Source organism: Benincasa hispida, chromosome 9 (assembly GCF_027475165.1).
Source record: "Benincasa hispida cultivar pf3 chromosome 9, pf3_genome.v1.1, whole genome shotgun sequence".
NCBI lineage: Eukaryota > Viridiplantae > Streptophyta > Magnoliopsida > Cucurbitales > Cucurbitaceae > Benincasa > Benincasa hispida.
In genome coordinates, this window is record NC_143486.1 from 76,405,287 (window position 1) to 76,425,399 (window position 20,113).

The following is a 20,113-nucleotide window of genomic DNA, read 5'->3' on the forward strand; positions in this document are numbered from 1 at the left end:
CTATATTTGCAATGTTTTAAAAATATGTTTCATTATTAAATCCTGCAAGTGCTACCAATAACAATTACCATTTTTATTGTTTGTTTTAATTCCCCCCACCCCACAAATTTCCATCCACATTTTCGTTCGAGACCAAGATATTTCTCTTGAGAAAACGATTAAAATTTGGTTAAAATATCATTTTGGTCTATTTTCCATTTTAGTCTCTATGTGTCCAATTTTAGTCCCTACATTTATAATATATCTTAAAAGGTAGTTCTTGTAGTATATTTATTGAAAGCAAACTAACTAAACTTGTATTATTTAGGTGCATCTTGGACAATACTTACCTTTCATCCCATCAAATTATCCAATGATAATTTACCGCACCGCAAGTTCTCCTTATATATATATATATATATTGAAATATTTTAATTTATTTTTTTATGCCCGAGACCCCACTAATGTTGAATTGAAAAACTCCAAAATTACCCGAAAGGAAAAAAAAAGTATTTTTTTTATACAATTTAGGGTAATACTTGGGTGCATCTTGGACATCACCTATTTTTCTACATCCTTTCTCACCTCTAGTATCTAGTATTAAAATATTTAGAAAAAGCGGATTGGCAAAAATTGCTACATTCAAATTATGATTGTATAATTTGGTGGCGGGATGGACATGGGTATCTTTTCTAAAATTTAAACCAAAAAAAAGTAAAAAATATATTTTGATTTGAATTTGGATGACGTGGCAACTCTGAAATCTGCCACTTGAGATAAACATTAAAAATTTTACCAACCAGTTTTCGAATTACAGTGACTGCTTCGTCCAGTTTCATGGAAACTGGAAAGCAGAGAGTTGTACTACAGAATCAAACAAAAAGTTGTTCTAGAAAAACAAAACCTTCACCCAAATCCATTTAACCTTTTGGTCGTTTTCTCCCTTTTTTTTTTCCCTTTCATTTCTTCTAATTTAATTCACCTCTTCCATTTAAATAATCGAATCTTCATCCCCTTTTCCCTCACACTGTAGTTTGTGTTTCAAATTTTGGTTTTTTTCGTCGGTCGGTCTTCGTTTTTCTCTACTACCACTTCTTCCACCTAACTTCCCTTCTTCCATTTCCATACACAGAACAAAACTCTATTTTGTGTTCTCTTCTTCTTCCGTGACTTTCACGACATGTCGTCTCTACATTTCCTCTGTTTTCTCACTCTAATTTCCACCTCCTTTCTCCCTGTAATCAAATCCGACGACCAACGTCAAATCCTAACCAAACTCAAATCCTCTCTCCATACTTCAAACGCCGACGTCTTCCACAATTGGGGACTCCAGAATCCCATCTGCAATTTCACTGGAATCGCTTGTAATTCAGATGGGTTCGTTAAGGAAATTGACCTCTCCAAATGGGGCTTATCTGGGGTTGTTCTGTTTGATTCCGTTTGCCAATTGCAAGCCTTGGAGAAGCTGGCTCTTCGATCCAATTCCCTGTACGGTGAAATCACCGAAGGTTTGAACAATTGTGTGAAATTGAAGTATTTGGATCTCAGTAGCAATTTCTTCTCCGGTTCTTTTCCCAACATACATTCTTTGAGTGAATTGGAGTATTTGTATTTGAATTCAAGTGGGATTTCAGGGAAGTTTCCATGGAAATCAGTTAGGAATTTGAGTGGTTTGATTGAGTTGAGCATTGGGGATAATGGTTTTGAAAACACTACGTTTCCTGTGGAGGTTACTAATTTGAAGAAGCTTACTTGGCTTTACATGTCGAATTGCAGTTTAACAGGGGAAATTCCAAGGTCTATAGGTAATCTCACGGAGCTTCTTAATTTGGAAGTTTCGGATAATTATATAACAGGGACTATTCCGTTGGAGATTACGAAGCTGCAGAAGCTATGGCAGTTGGAATTATACAACAATCAATTAACGGGAACACTTCCGGTGGGGTTAAGAAATCTTACCCGGCTTAAGAATTTTGATGCTTCCTTGAATTATATTCATGGGGATTTATCAGAGTTGAGGTTTTTGACCAACCTGGTTTCTTTGCAAATGTTTGATAATCAAATCACCGGCGAAATTCCGGTGGAGTTTGGTGAATTCAAGTCGCTTGTGAATCTGTCTCTTTACAAGAACAAGCTTACTGGGCCTCTTCCGCAATCGATTGGTTCTTGGACGGCGTTTGATTTCATCGATGTATCTGAAAATTTTTTGACGGGGTTGATTCCTCCTGATATGTGCAAGATGGGGACGATGAAGAAGCTTCTAATTCTTCAGAATAATTTCACCGGTGAAATTCCGGCCACTTACGCTAATTGTTCCACTTTAACCCGATTTAGAGTCAGTCAGAACTCGCTCACCGGCGTCGTCCCGTTCGGAATTTGGGGATTACCGAACGTGAATGTAATTGATCTCGCCTCGAACCAGTTGGAAGGTTCAATCACTCCCAATATTGGACAAGCTGCGGCTCTCTCGGAATTATACATCGGAAATAATCGACTCTCAGGTCGATTGCCATTGGAGATTTCGCAAGCGAAATCTCTCGCTTCGGTTGACCTGAGCAATAATCAATTCTCCGATGAACTTCCGACGACTATCGGTGACCTGAAGAATCTCGATAGCTTCGATTTGCAGGGGAATAAATTCTCCGGTTCGATTCCAGAGACGATCGGCTTGTGTAATTCCCTGAGTATCATCAATCTGGCGGAGAATTTCTTCTCTGGACAAATCCCTTCATCGCTAGGGTTTCTTCCAGTTCTTAACTCTTTGAATCTCTCCAATAACGACCTATCCGGTGAAATCCCCTCGACATTTTCACATCTGAAATTGAGTTTTCTCGATCTTTCCAACAATCAATTAACCGGTCCAGTACCTCAAGCACTCTCGAACGGAGCTTACAAAGAAAGCTTTGCCGGAAACCCTGGCCTCTGCAGCGAGGCCGATGACTTCATACGTCGATGTCCACAGAGCTCCGGCGCATCGAAGGACGTCAGAATACTCGTAATCGGTTTCGCCATCGGATTAATTCTTCTCAGCGTGACGCTATGGTGCTACATAACCTTGAGAAAGAGCGGAAAAGATCGAGATCGATCGCTTAAAGAGGAATCGTGGGACCTAAAATCGTTCCACGTAATGACGTTCACAGAAGACGAGATTCTCGATTCCATTAAAGACGAGAATCTAATCGGAAAAGGAGGTTCCGGAAACGTTTACAAAGTGACGGTGGGAAACGGGAAAGAGTTCGCCGTGAAGCACATTTGGAACACCAATCCATACGAGGAGAAGAAGAAGAATTACCGAAGTTCATCGCCGATTCTGGTGAAACAGAGAACGAAGTCGTCGGAATTTGACTCAGAGGTGAAAACTCTGAGCTCGATCCGCCATGTAAACGTGGTGAAGCTGTACTGCAGTATCACGAGCGAGGTTTCAAGCCTGTTGGTGTATGAATATATGCCAAATGGAAGCTTATGGGACAGACTTCATACGTCGAGAAAAATGGAGTTGGATTGGGAAACAAGATATGAAATAGCCGTCGGAGCGGCGAAGGGACTGGAGTATCTTCATCACGGCTGTGACCGGCCGGTGATCCACCGGGATGTTAAGTCTAGTAACATACTTTTGGATGAATTTTTGAAGCCAAGAATCGCGGATTTTGGGCTTGCAAAAATTCTTCACACAACTGGGCTCAATGAGACCAGCCATGTCATTGCAGGCACCCCGGGCTACATCGCACCAGGTAAACTTAAATTTACCGTAATCCATCTATCAACTTAATAATCTACAAGGAATAACTAATGAAGAAAATATTTTTTTAAAAAAATGGATATTTTGATAATTATTTTAATATTGTTAAAATCACTCTTGTTCTAAAAAATCATTTAGAAAGACCATGTTTGTGAGTGATTCTAAAATAGTTAAAATTATTTTTTTGGAATATTCAAAAAATACAAAAGTAATTTTAATGATTTCAAAATCACTTCATGCATTAATCCGTTGAGATTATTTTGATATTTAATTCTAAACTTTAAATCTAATTTTCATTTCATCGAAATTACGTTTGAATCATTAAAAATTCATAATGGTTTTAAAATTATATAATCACTTTCAAACATGTCCTTGATTATTTAAGGTGTGTGATACGAAACCAAAGTATTGTTTTAATTTATTATTCATTTAAGTATTGATATACTTTAAATTTACTGTAACTAATTTGTTTGGGTTCTATGGTTGATGGAAGAAGAAATAATTAAACATCCATAATCTTATCCATCAAGTGAATCTTTTGGATTGATTAGTGATATAATGTTGTTTATTAAGATTAAAAAAAACAATTTTATCATCTGATTCAAAAAGCTTTAAATTATTGACTTTTTCACTACAATTTATAGAAAATTTGATTTTGTTTGAAAAAAAAAAGCATTTTTTCCAAGTTATTCTAAACACATGGTAAACTCGGTCTGTTGTCACTGTTGTTACTCGGTTCAATATGCATTTTGGTGGATATATTCAACGATGAATTAATGTTAATGCAGAATATGGATACACATACAAAGTCGACGAAAAGAGCGACGTATATAGTTTTGGAGTGGTATTGATGGAGTTAGTGAGTGGAAAAAAAGCAATAGAGACAGAGTATGGAGAGAACAAGGAGATTGTGCAATGGGTATCAAAAAATTTGAAGACAAGAGAAAGTGTATTAAGTTTGGTAGATTCAAGAATTCCAGATGCATTTAAAGAAGATGCAATAAAGGTATTAAGAATTGCAATTTTATGTACAGCAAGGCTTCCCACTTTAAGACCCACAATGAGAAGTGTGGTTCAAATGCTTGAAGAAGCTCAACCATGTGGCTTACTTGGGATTCTCATTACCAAAGATGTTGGGACTGTTAAGAAGGAATTATCTTTGGATGTTAACAAGATTAGTCTCTAGATCTTAAGCTTAGCTACTAATTATCTTGTTTGGTTGCTTCAAGAAGCAAAGTTAGTTCATTAGGTCAAATGTAAGCCTTTTCTTTTTCTCCCTCTTTTTGTAGATTTAAATTGAAGGGTCAAATGGGCTCTTTGATGTTGTATAAAAATGTTTTTAAATAATCGAGGAAGTTATGATCTTGGTGATGCATTTAACTTCTCTTCATCTAATGTTAATTTTTGAGATTGGAAGTTCATATCTCTCGTATTCATATCTATTATACTATAAAAAAAGTATTTTTTTTTTCTTTTCAAAAGTATAATTGTTTCTTCATAATTTATTATAAAGTATACATCTCAATTTTATGCCAAATTTCAAAAACAAAATCAAGTTTTTAAGATTATGTTTGATTTTTTTTTCTTTTTTTTTTTTCTTTTTTAGTTTTGAAAATTACGCTTATAACTATGACTTCAAATTATTGACTTTTTTATTTTGTTACCTACTTTCTATACTTTGTAGGAATGTTTTCAAAATTCACGTCAAGTTTTTAGAATTTTTTTAATTTGACTAAGAATTCAAATGTTACCTTAAAAAAAATGAAGCTATTATCAAGAAATTATAAGAAAATTAGCACAATTTTTAAAAATAAAAAACTATCAAATGGTTTTAAAAAAAAGGTCATACTTTTTTTTTAGTTTCAAAATTTTTTGCTTGATTTTAAAAGTATTTTTAAAATGTAGATAATAATGCAAGAAAACTATAAGTAAAAGTTCATGTTTATAAGCTTAATAATTTATTTGGAAAAAGTTGAAACTTCTAGAGTTGTGTCACTTAAAACTTCAAAGTAATAATTCTATCAACTAAAACTCTAAACGAAATTTAGAACCTTTATTAGGATCCAATTTTAAAATTGTCAATACATTATTTTCACACATATATGAGACTTCTTCAAATGCAAGATTAACGTGACACTAGAGAGAAATGTTGAAATCAAATGGATGATATCAATATACATGAATGATTTTGCATCTTCCATATTTCTGTATTTTTTTTTTTTTTTTTTACTTATCTCTACATTTTATATGAATATCATTCATATTAATTTTAACCTATAGTTTTATATGAATCTTATTCATATAAATAACATTTGAATCTTATTCAAATATTTATCTCTCCCATATTATAAAATATAATTTTGAATTTATTCAAAATTAACTTTGGATTGTAATGTATCTATATACATTATATCAATTTGAATCATGTTAAAATATTTACTTATCTCTTATATAGTATTAATTATAAAACATATTTATAATTAACTATATACTATAATGTATCTATATACATTATATTAGTTATATCTTATACAACTGATTTCCTTATTTAATTTGAACAATTCAAATTAATCCAAAATTAATCGATTATTATTTTTACCTCAATGACCTAGCAATGTGACCTTATTAACCTACAAATTAGAAGCTCCAAAGACACGAGATTAAGTAATTAAACTCTTTAATTAAATTAATCAACATTCATTAACCGCAAGCCACTCCACTAAAGACTCACAACTACAATTTTCGCACTGCAGATATATTTCTATGTCCATGATATAACCAATCAATAGTAAGTCGACCCTTCATGAATTGCTCATAATTACAGTTGTGTTAAAATACCGTTTACCTCTATATTATATCTAACTTCTTAAGTACCACTAATCCCTCTTAGGGGTATTCATGGGTTGGGTTGGGTTGAAAGACTTTCTAGACCCAACCCAATTGTTTTGGTTGTAAATTTTTTCAACCCAAATAACATTTATTAAAAAATGAACCCAACTCAACCATGAAATATTTGAGTTAGGTTGGTTCGGGTTAATCGAGTCATTTATTTAAAATTTTGTTCTAAAAAAAACAAAACGTAAATATATAAAAATATAATTTAATTATTTTCATATATTGAATTAAAATTAACAACTCAATTTCAATTTATATAGTGAAAATTTTCTTTCTAAATGCAAATAAACTACTTTTAAAAGTTGTTGAAAAATAAATTATTTAAAAAATATTAGAATTAAAATCAAAATCAACATATGTATAAATAATTGTGTTATAAGTAATAAAAAATATTTAAAAGTTAATAATAAATTTGGGTTGGTTCGGATTGGTTTCGATTATATTAGGTGAACCTATGAACCAATCCAACCCATAAAATTTTCATTCATTTGAACCCAACCCAAACGAAATGAGTTGATAACTCAACCAAAACGCACGAGTTAGGTTGGGTTGATCGATTTTTTCGGGACATCGGATTTTTTGTACACCCCTAATCCCTCTAATGAACAAACAGTTTATAGCCCAACTATAAATTAATCCTTCTTGGTCTAGTGAGAGGGTGATGTCTCATTGTTTAAGACCCGAAATCAGCCAAAGTAGAAATTCATCTACTTACCCTAAAGACGGGAAGAAGTGGGTTCCATCTTGTGAAGCTATGTTCCCTAGCTCCCTACTCGGACAAATTTCCAAAATGGTAGGCTTAATAAGTCCGCAAATCTGGTCACTCTCACCCATATATATCAAATGATTGCTCTCATAGGCAGGAATTCACAATTTACTCAGGATTAAGGTTAAGTTACCTATGGTCATCCTATGAAATGTTAAACTCTTCAATCAATGGTGTTATGAAAAGAGATTAATCATTCTGGTCCGATCATATACAAATTCTTTATATAGGATATCCCCACTAATATGTCTCCACATGAACGATTAGGATCAAATTGCTTGTAACATTTTACAACTATTGTAACAATTACAATGTGGGTCGTGACCGCAAAATCACTAGGATAAGCCACGCAATCTTATTCATATACTACGAACCATTTATGCTATTACTTAAACATGATCAATCTGTATATCAATTACATACATGTTTAAAGTTACATAAAATAACCCTGAATCTTTTTTTAATGGATTATTGCATATATAAAATAATCAACCATTATTTTAAATAACATATAACTACGAGGGTTTAGGGCATAATCACAACAGACATGACTTTGAAAAATAATAATTTTATCTAGAAGATTATGAGGTGACTTTAAATGGAAACGAGTGGAAATAGTTAAAATTCACTAAAGAATTGTCTAAATTTACACCACATAAAACTTTAGAATTTAAATGAATATAACTTTTAGTCGGGAGTTTTATATGAAATTCAACTCTTAAGGTTTAGGGGTATAATTTTTTTCTTTAAAAGATTAAATAGTAAAATATATTTTTTTATAATAAAATGAGTCGATTTATTTACAAATATAACAAAATATCACGTCTATCCGTGATAGTGATAATATTGACAGACATGTATCAATATCCTATCACTATTTATAATTAACAATGACATATGGGTATATTTAGAAGTATTTCTTTTCCTTTAAAACAATCATTCAAAATTAAATAATAAATTTAAAATCACTCAAAAAGTATCATAATTTGTTCGTGATTATCCAAAATCAATGTTTTGTAATGTAATAATGTATGTCGTGATTTGGAGATGTTATTTATTATTGTTTTAAAAAGAAAAAAGAGATCCATTCATTTTCAATTAATTGTGGAGTTATTTGTATAACCAAATGGAAGCCCATCCACAGTTTCTGTATAATTAGTCAACTCTGATAATGCACTTAGTTTGTTGCAAATTGATGGCAAATACGTTCAATGAATCAATATATTCTCTATATATTTCTTATTGACTTATTTAAGGACAAGCGTTTAAACTTTACTTAGTGGTCAATGTGTCAAATTATATATATAAGAGAGACACACATAAACACACATACACAATTAATCTTTAATATTGGAGTTGTAACATCCGAGTTCTAGCTAAACTCAAATGTATTTTAAATTATTTGATTTTTATTTCTTTTAATTTTGAAATTTCTGAGACAAAAATTTAAATAATTGAATTGTTTTGCTTGGTTCAATTTTAATTTTCGATTTTATGTTGGAGAAGATTTGAATTTAGGGATTAAAATGGATAAAGTTCAAGAATATTGTGGTTTTTGAAACTAATGACGAAAATGGGTAGATGGGAAAGAATTTACAAAAATAGAGTGGAAAAATTAAAATAATATTGTAGTTTTAAAAACAATTTATAAAAATATTGTAGTTTTGAAACTATTTACAAAAAATGGTTATTTTTTTAATATGTCATGTTGAAAATTCGACCATCGACCTGTACCTTTTTTTATTTTTTTTTGTAAATTCATTTTATAAATATGGTTGTTTTTTTTAATATGTCGAGTATTGAAAATTTGACCTATACCTTTTTTTTTAAAAAATTTTCATTTTATAAAAACAATTTCTAAAAATATTTTATTTAACTTAACTCTAAAAAGAACAAATTAAAAAAAATAATATCTTATAAAAATAAAAAAGTGTAAATTAAAGTATCTCATTTATATAAAAATAATTACAAAAATCAATGTATCCCACAAGGCGGACGTCGTCGATTTCGAGCTGGTTGTCGTCATTGACTTCGAACTTGAGGTTACTCTGGTTCTTCTTGATGTTGCTCTGATACATCTGCAGGAGCTTCATAATATAAATATTCATTATGCTCTCCACGACCACGACCATGTCCATGCACATATGAAGGCGAGGAACTAGCTTCATAATGTCCTGAACCAAATGCTGACATCATCATCATCGGACTAACATAATTAGTTTGACTCTGAGTTTGCATCATAGGGGTAACTCTTCTACATTAGGGGCAACCTCATCAAACTCATCCTCTTCCTGAATAGGTCCTCTACGTCTAGAAGAACAATAGGTATATTTGTGCAACAGCCCTTCCTATCTGATAGAAAAGGATCCCATGATCCTGAACCGATCTTACCTGGGATCGCAAATCCCAAGTTTGTCTATGAAGAGCAGATCTAATTATATTAGTGTCTATAATTGATTTCTTCTGCGTAATACTAATCGATAGGGCCTCATTGGTAAGTGCTACAAGATCTCGTACATTGGAACCCATGGTTATGGAACCGAATCCATTAGTATGGAACATTTTCTTTTCCAAGTGAAATCCCCTAGTATATGAAAGAGTGAAAAAGTGCTTTCGTTGTTGTGGAATAAGAAGCCTTCGTATTTTAATGCATGTATTTAATTTATTCGGAGCTATTAGAGCGGGATCCACTTTTTGGGGAATATGGGTCGAAGCAATAACAAGAATATTTCTAGTGGAACATCTTTCACAATCCCTGGAGAGATAGTTCACTAATAGACCAAGGGATAAGTAATTCGACTCATTCACATCCAGATCATGAATGTTTTAATAATCTATGGATCTATTTGACATTAATTAGAATTCTATACATAACTTTGAATTTCCTCGAGCCGTACGAGGAGAAAACTTCTTATACGGTTCAAGGACGCAAGGTGCCCCTGTTTTTTCAGGGTAAGAAGGGGTAGAGAAAATACCTCGAACATTGCATATAATGTATCTCCTCCATATAGCTTTGGTTGTCACTACATATAGCAAAAACCTAATTCGGATCATTCGCAACATCATGGAGTCTACTATTGTTCGATCTCTGTGAATTATAAAACAATTAGATAATATTTAAAATAAATTTAAATTAAAAATAATTAGATAATATTCATTCATTTACCATATGACCCATAGCTGCTCCCAGACGAGTGATGTAGCACCTTGTGATATTATTATACCAATGAATGTGGTCTTGAGTGACATCACTGTCAAACTGTTCAATAGGCCCCACTGCAATAAACCTTGCACGATAGTGCCATCGCACTACCAAATCTGCAACTTTTTTGGACCAATTTATAGTCCTTAAGTCGATATCATGCCGTAGGGGTTCGGTATTACAAGGCGATGGGACATCCTGCTGGAAATCAAATTGTCTCATTACCCTGTCAGGAAGATGCCACTCACCAATGTGAAAACATATGAGAGGACTCATCGTCCGCAATATGTTTTGACCATTCGTAGAGAAATTGTGCAAAGTATGCATAATAATTTTGTACGGCTTCCAAATAACCTGAAACACAAAATATTATATTGGAGAACATTAAAGACAAATACAATAAAAATGTGTATAAAACAATCAATTTGGTTCAATGTTAATGTACCTGATCAGGTTGAAGCAGATCAAACATGTATTTGTACTAGCTGACTACATGTGCGGTTGTCCTAGTCACACAAAATTTGTCTCTCCATCTAAATTTTTAAATTGATAATTTAGATTTTAAATTAACTAGATCAGTAATTTAAAAATGAAATTGAATTAAAATAACATATCGAGAACCGTAGGCTCGTCCAACTAACTGAGTATCATTGACATGTTGTAGCTGTGGAGCTATTGTTGGAAATTGCTCCCAAACCCATAGTTGCAAAATAATGAGAGGCCGAGCTATCTCATGAACCTCAGGTCTTGTTGCTTTGCATAGTTGTTTATACAACCATGCCAAACATGCTCCACCCCACGAATATCACCCCGCATCATAGAGGATAGCTAATAGTGGCAAGAACATAAAGTAAACAAAATGACTTGATTTGTCGGAAAACAGACTTCTACCCATCATTTGTAGTATATATGCTCGCGCATATATTATGACAGTTTCCTCGTTTGTATCATCTGCGAGCTCATGGAATTGTGTTCCTAACCATATCAAACTTAACCTCGATCCTTTAATTTTGTTGGCAGGTGGGGTCACACCGAGGTATAGTTGACAAACTTGTGACCAGTCATCGTACATCACTCTGGTGATCGGCTCACCGTCAACAGGTAATCCCAACAACACTTCTATGTCTTGTACAGTGATAGTGCACTCTCCAACAGATATATGAAATATATGCATCTCAAGTTTCCATCTCTCGACCAAGGCTGTGATCAGATGCCAGTTCAACTAAATAAATCCCAATTTGGCAACCCATAGAATCTAGATGTGCGGAGTAACCCTAGTATTCAAGGGTAGAGTGGGATAGTACGCTGGAGAACTGCCTCTCGACGCCTGCAAGATATTTCTCCAGTAGTATGATCTCGCCATACAACAGATGATCGATGAATGGACTGGTCGTACAAAATATCAGGATCAACAAGTCTTGGGTTTAAAGCTATGATCTGAAAGAAAAAAAAATTATTTCTCAATTAAAAAAAATATTTATTTTTCAATTAGAATAATAATGTACAACTTAATTAACTAAATTAAATATACATGATAAAAAAATCATTTATTTCTCAATTAAATAATGTACAACTTAATTAAAATAATAATGTACAACTTTATAAATTACAATAAAAAAAATTGAATATACAATAAAAGTATCTACACTTAATTAAATATACATGATAAAATGAGTATTTATTTCTCAATTAAAAGAATAATTTACAACTTTATAGATTACAATTAAAAAAAAATTGAATATACAATAAATTATAATAAAAAAATTGAATATACAATAAATTGAATATATAATAAAAAAATATTTATTTCTCAATCCCTAACTATCTGGAGTCCGTTTTAGTAACGAAGGACACTTTCTTCGATTATGACCTAACTGATTACAAAATCTACATCGTTGTTGAGTGACTGGTTCTGTCCAATCCATCTCGTTGTGATAACTTGAACTTTGTGGTCTAACTGGTTTTCTCGTTTGAGGACTTTTTTTGCACTCTATAGATTTGTCGTTATCCACCCATATCTAAACCCTCCTTCATGTGTTTGAGTCCATTGCTCTAAATCAATGTTGTAAAAAAAACCCAGACAGCTCAGAATTATTCCTTTGATATCTTCAATTACTTTATTGAACTTCCGAATTTGAAATTGACACCCGACACGATAAACATAATTTTTCAATGTATTAAATTTTTTATTAAAGTTGCTGACGATATGGCGTAAGCAGAAATGATGGTGACATTTTGGTCCCGTCCAACCATTTGCTGGATTGTTCACTATTGCGATTATGCTAGCATGTCGATCTGAAATTAAACACACTTCTTCGTGTGTTACAATTTCTCTCAAGTGTTTTAGGAACCATCCCTACGAGTCTATGGACTCTTCATCAGCAACGACAAATGCAAGTGGAAGAATATGCCCGTTCGAGTCAGCTGATATAGCAATCAGTAATTTTACTCGATATTTTCCATACAAGTGTGTACCATCTATCTGAATTATCGGCCGAAATTTATCAAAAGCTTCTATACAAGGACCAAATGCCCAAAATACAAAAGTTAGGATAACATGGCCTTCAGTAAGCGTTTCTTTCACTCTCTACTCTACATGTGTTCCGGGATTGGTCTGTTTAACCATAGACAACCACCTGGGTAACAATTTGTAAGACTCATCCCAATCATCGAACACTTTAGCCAACACTTTTCTTTTTCCTTCCCATACCCTATGGTAAGGAACATGATATCCAAACTTTGATTTGATGTCGGACTACAGTTGTGCTACGCTGATAGATGGTTTTTCTCTTACGGCATCACAGAACTCTAGTGCAATCATTGATGAATCCAATTGCACATGACTTTGACTCAGTTCTAAATAAAAACATGTATGTTGCTCATCGTACTTAATGATCTCGAATAAGCCATGCGATTGTTTCTTTATTGCACGAAGTCTCCACTTGCAACCTTCCTCCCACTTCTTACACCCACTTGTCCAAATCGTCGGTGTCGATTCCACAACCTCATATGGTGCGTGACATTTAATAGCAAAACATTTGACCGCGTGTTATAGCATTTCTTTGTCCTGACAAATCATCCCTTTATACAACCAAGTATGGTCAACATCCACAGGGGCTACAATTAGGTCATGTTCTCGAATGCTATCCAGTACATTCATATCTAAATCATTGAATATATATGAAAGTAACTTATGTTCACGACCATCAAAATCCAACTCTTCAAATTCATTGTTTGTTTCAGTTCTGAAATCTCTATACTGGTTGTTAGCCGCCATATCTTTATTATCACATGGCGATGCAACTGACTCCGGATCAGGATCAATATATTCAGTTGGATCTTCAAACCGAAAAAATGGTGTATTCAAGTTTATATCCACCCCTATCCTATTTACATTTACATACAAATACACTAAATTCGACAGTGGCATCGCGATTGAGAACATCAAGTTCATAGTTTGTGCATTCGGAATAGGGAATGACATAAACCTTATTGATCTGATGGTTCTAGATTAGGATGTTTATATATTATTTCTAACTGATTTGTTCCCATATCTACACTAAGTGATATCACAACCATTTCAATGAATTTTTCAAATACAATTCCACTGTTCACATTTATGCTAAAACTCCCACTTGGTGGTTGGTCATAGTCAACTCCATCAATACCATCAATTATATTACCATTTGTAAACAACAAAAATCCCAAGTATTTGTCCGCCATTTTCTAAAAAAAAAAAAAAAAGACAAACAATATATTAATAATTGTTCTACTAATTATCAAACTTAAACAAAAACAAACCAGAAGAAAAATCACAATAAGAAATATAATAAATATATTTAAAAAATCACAATAGAAATCACAATAAGGTAAACTTTTTAAAACTATTTTTAAACATCACAATAAATTAAACTTTTTATAACTATTTTTAAACATAACAACAAATAAAACCTTTCAAATATCATAAGAAATTAAACTAAAAATATTAAACTTTTTTAATTTATAAACATAAACTTTTTTAAGGTTTATAAACATCAACTTTTTAAATATAACAATAAATTAAAATTTTTATAACCATTTTTAAACATAATAATAAATTAAACTTTTTATAACCATTTTTAAACATAACAACAAATTATTCTTTTTCAGACTATTTTAAACTATATTTTCAAAGTTAATACTAAGAAAATCAAATATCATAAGAAATATATTTCAAAAAATCATAATAATATTGTATTAAACTAAAAATATTAAAGCATAAACATAAACTTTTTAAACATAACAATAAACTATACTTAAATACAAACAAAAACAAACAAAATATAAATAAGATTAATAGGTTGGTATAACATCCCAACCATAAGATTAACACTAATAACAACTACTAAGATTAACACTAATGGAGAAAGAACTACCAACATCAATATGTAAATATTATTGAATTCAACATGATAGATCTACTAAATATAATAAAACTAGTAATAAATAAATAGTAAACTCACAAATTTAACTTTACCTTTTTTGTTCTTTGTTTCCCAAACAGCAACAAAAACTATAAAAATAATATAATAGTATGAGAATAGAAACAAAATATATAGTTCTTTAAAAAAAATTAAATTTTGTATGGTAAAGGTGCAAACCTCAAAATTTAATGAACGAATGTGGGAGAAGAAGAAGATTTGCTGAAGGAAGTGAGAATGAGAGAACGAAGGCTGAAGGCAGTGAGAATGAGAGAATGAAGGCAGTGAGAAAATATGAGAAAATGAGAGGCTGAAGGTAGTGAGAATGAGAGAACGAAGGTAGTGAGAAAATGTGAGAAAATGAGAGACTGAAGGCAGTGAGAATGAGAGAACGAAGGCAGTGAGAATGAGGAACGAAGGCAGTGAGAAAATGTGAGAAAATGAGAGGAGAGAAAGGGGGTTATAAGCTTAAAGGTCGAGTTTTCAAAACTTGACCCACGGGTTCGATGTTGGGAAAATTAAATGGATGAGACGAACGAGACACTGACATGCTGCAGAGATTCAGATTGTTTTAAAGGAGGTCGAGGGTTCAACTCACTCTAACGCGTGCTACAGAGATTTGGAATCATTTTAAAGTCATCGCAGCGTGCCACTCATTGTGTCTTTCCACTAGGCGATCGTGTAGTAAAGCTCAGCGATTGTGTAGCACTTGGTAGACGATCGTATAGTAAAAGGTAGGTGATCGTATAGGTTTTGCGAAGGCGATCGTCTAATTGTAATAGCTAAGCGATCGTGTAGGAGTTTGTAGGCGATCATGTAGTGAGTAAAGAGAGCTCTCGAGAATGGGAGTTCGGCAAACGCTGTCGTGGAGAAGCCATCGCAGCGTGCTGTTCATCGTTTATTTTCACTAGGCGATCGTGTAGTAAAGCTCAGGGATCATGTAGCACTTGGTAGACGATCGTATAAGTTCTGAGAAGACGATCGTGTGATAGTAATAGTTAAGCGATCGTGTAGGAGTTTGTGGCTGATCGCGGAGGATTTAGTAAGCGATCGTTTAGTCATACTGAGCGATCATTGGGAGGTTGTAAACAATAGTTTAGCGTCTCGTAAGTGACCGATTAATCTTATTTGATTCCTATTGTCTAATAAAGAAGTTGCTCATCGTTCACTTGTTCTTTTCGGAAGTTTGCACCTATTGTTACGGTAATAAAGAATTACTAAACGATCACATAGTAATTTTACTAAACGATTGTGTACGATCGTATATAATTACTAAATGATCACATTGTAATTTACTAAACGATTGTGTGCGATCATGTATAATTACTAAACGATTCTTTAATTTCCTTTAGGTCGAGCGTTTCTTCTTTAATTTTCGATCGGTCAAGGGTTCTCTTCTTCAAATTTTCTCCTCTTCCTTTAATTTCCTTTAGGTCGAGGGTCTCTTCTTTAATTTTCGACAGGTCGAGGGTTGAACCCTCGACAAAATATTTTACACAAAATCTTCGCTTCGAAAACTCTAAAACAACCATAGATTTCTAAATAGTTTCAGAACCACTATATTTCCCTAAATTGTTTTCCTAATCACAATTTTTTTTTAAAAAAAAAATCCAATGCAAAGTATTCAAAAAAAATAAGGTAGGCTTTGGGTAAAGGATAATTGTGTACCCAATACACGATTAGGTTTTAATCCAGTTAGCGTCGTTGGACTTGGTCAAAGCCAAACTCGTGGACGGGGTCCACGATTTGAATCTTTTTAAAAAAATTTATAACTAACAAATTTCTTCTACTAAGCTTAGTTATATGTTTTGTTGGGTAGTTTGTGCCATATTAAAAATAAAATTTTGATAAATAAGTAGTACGTCCCTCTACAAATGAAAAAATAGAAGTCATGTATATGGTAGAGTCTACTTTAGAAAAGGAGAAATTAGTTCTTTAATTTCAAAATAGAAGTTTACATGAAGTTAAAGACGACCCCCTTGACGCTTACCCCTTGTTACTATTGTTACTGTTGTCTTCGTGTGCCTTTAAATTAGCTTCACCTTGTTACTGTTATCGTCTACGACGAATACGTCTATTGAATAATACTTTCTACATTAACCAAGGTTTGATCACACATTGAACTCAACTCTGGTAAATTGTGTTGTATTGAATATTGCTATACATCTTGGACAAAATTATTCTATATGATGAAAAAAATTAATATTAAATAATATCCATATCATACATTTGAGAAATGTAAGATAATAAATCTCTTACTATATAGTAATAGTAAGCGCCGTCAGGTGTGATAAAACGCCTCATGATTGAATCGTACTAGGAAAAATAGTCATATGATACAACTGGTTCATTTGTTATTTCTCCTTGTGCACAACGATCATGATGTATACGCCAGTATGATATATATTCTACATGAATTCGACCCCATTCTTGATCATGCTTATCTCTTAAATCAATCTGGTGTCGTGCCGAGAGTGTAGAGCAATACGAAGGTACCGTTTGTCGCAGACCAAATTGTCTCAACACACGATATAGATGATACCACTCTACTATATGGAAGCATATAAGTGAAGGAAATCAAAATCGGGATTTCCATGAGCAGCGAAACAAGACTATATCAAATTACAATTATGAATCAACAAATATTTATAGTCGACTTCAATACAAACGGTTATGCGATTCATATAGAAATTACAGCATGTAACATACAAAGGAACAAAGAGTCAAACTCTACGCACATAGGCAAAAGCGTCTCCACACTTCGTTGTGCACTTTGATCGAACAACAACGACCACGAGCGCTTGATCTACACGATCGCAACACTGCATGAACACAACACGAACACTTCACGCTTGTCCTCAACGATCTCCTCCGCAACACGAACGGACTCCACAGCACCACGAATGGCCTCCAGAAAACCTCGACGATGTCGAGTTGAGTCTGACACCACCAACAAAGACCTTGGTATTCTCGGTGTGAAAATCTAGAGGGTGGGCCCTGTTCAGACTTGGTATGAGGCAGACGAACGGAGGAAACAACGATCGCGTACACGACTGGACAAGTGGGATGGAGACCTATCATATAGGTCGATGCCCAGTCGTTTAGATAAATCTATGCGATCATCTAGCAAAAACTATTCGATCGTTTAGCTCGGTCTGTCGCGTACATACACTACATGATTGTTTACCTTTGGCCAACGATCGTCTAGCAAAACTATGTGATCGTTTAGTAAACACTGCACGATCGTTTAGCTCGCCCAGCCGTCATTTAGTAAATCTGTATTTACTTGATGACCACCGTGAGTTTCTATATGCCGAGAGAAAACTCAAAATTCATTTCAATCTTTTGTAGAAACTTCTTTTCAAAATAGGAAACCACTTTCCTTTTAAACGCACGGTTATCATGATCCAATAACCACCCACTACTTTGGTTATTTAAAAGAAAAAGTATTAATCAACTAATAATTAATATTATTATAAATATAAATGATAACCAATTTATCATACTATATTTATAACCTATAGTTTTAATATTTCATCTCATGAAACATATAAACCATAGTTCTTTTTCTATTGCATGGTACTTAATGTAAATCTCGATTTGTGTGTAGAGAAAAAAAATTTAACTTCTCTTTTCCTTCTTTTCGGCCACATGCAAGACCCCCCTTCAACCTCTTCTTCTTTCAGCCGAGCGAGATATCCACTACCCACAAACCCCCAGCTGCCCGCGCCGCTCATGCCTCAGCCCAGCCATTTATGCATCCTAGCTGGCCATTCGTGCTGCCCACGCCAACCGCATGTGAAGCCGACAGACGTCCACAATTTAGCCTAGTTCTTCATCCACTCAATTTCAGCAGTGGGTTTCTTCACCCATGCGTTCCTCTAGTCGTATTTTCCTTCGAGCGCCATTCACCGACGCAGATCATTGTAAAGCCCGCCACTGCCATTTGTTTCAGCGCCTCCGGTCACTAGAACCTTGGATTTTTTTTTTGTAAGATTTAATATTTATTTTGTTTTCTTGAATGGGTTTTAAATGCCCATTGAGTTGGTCTAATTTAAGTTATACCCATGACATCTTGATGTTCAGATCGAAGTTTCATAGGGTTTTTTGGTATTGTCTAACATCCTTAATGATCACTTTGGGTGTGTTTTGGTAAACTATAATGGTTGCTTTTGTAAATTCTTGATTACCAAAGTAGCTTGGTGAATATTTGTGTTAATTGAATTTTAGATTTGAGTTTTGAAACCCTTCAATTTGACTTATGTCTGGATTGGATTTTTTAATTGAAGCTCAGATGAACCAATCAACAATAAATCAACCCTTCACGAATGACTTGTAATAATAGCTGGGTCAAATTACTATTTTACCACTATATTACATCAAACTACCACTAATTCCTCTAATGAACAAACAATTTATAGTCCAACTATAAACTAATCCTTCTCGGGCCAGTGAGAGGGTGCGACCTCATTGTTCAAGATTCAGAATTAGGTATTAAGAGAGCAATTCATTTGCTTACCCTAAAGACGCGAAGAAGTGAATTCGATCTTGTGTAGCTGTGTTTCCAGCTCCCTACATGGACAAATCCCTAAAATGGTAGACTTATTGAGTCGGAAAATCTAGCCACTCTCACCCATATAAATTAAAGGATCGCTTTCATAGACAGAAGTTCACAACTCACTCAGGATTAATGTCAAGTCACGTATGGCCATCCTATGAAAATTAATCTCTTCAATCAACAGTATTATAAAGAGAGACTAATCATTCTGCAGTCCGATCTTTGTATAGGATACCTCCACTCAGATGTCTCCACATGAACGATTAGGATCAAATCGCTTGTAACATTTTACAACTATTGTAACAATTACAAAGTGGGTTGTATCCGTAGTGTCATCAGGATAAGACACCCAACCTTATCCATTTACTACAAACCATCTAGGTTATTACTTAAACATGATACACTTATATGTCAACAATATACATGTTTAAGTTACATAAAAATAATCATGGATCTTTCTTTAATGGATTATTACATATATAAAATAATCAACCATTATTTCAAATAACAAATA

General features: G+C 33.4%; 1 protein-coding gene and 1 pseudogene across 1 annotated transcript; one reads left to right on the forward strand and one right to left on the reverse strand.

Annotated features, from left to right (window-relative positions):
* The first annotated feature begins 682 nt into the window (after positions 1–682).
* On the forward strand, positions 683–5,093 carry LOC120085509 (Leucine-rich receptor-like protein kinase family protein). Its single transcript, XM_039041521.2, has 2 exons — positions 683–3,710; positions 4,507–5,093. Exons 1-2 carry the CDS (start codon positions 1,160–1,162, stop codon positions 4,902–4,904), a joined length of 2,949 nt encoding a protein of 982 aa, XP_038897449.1. The 5' UTR covers positions 683–1,159; the 3' UTR covers positions 4,905–5,093.
* Positions 5,094–10,533: 5,440 nt separating this feature from the next.
* On the reverse strand, positions 10,534–11,653 carry LOC150034077 (serine/threonine-protein phosphatase 7 long form homolog; annotated as a pseudogene).
* Between the last annotated feature and the right edge of the window lie 8,460 nt (positions 11,654–20,113).

Bases quoted from the DNA above. Each gene is read 5' to 3' on its own strand.
- LOC120085509 (XM_039041521.2), top strand. From the start codon at position 1,160: ATGTCGTCTCTACATTTCCTCTGTTTTCTCACTCTAATTTCCACCTCC. The intron at 3,711-4,506 runs GTAAACTTAAAT...ATGTTAATGCAG, and splicing joins CCCGGGCTACATCGCACCAG to AATATGGATACACATACAAA.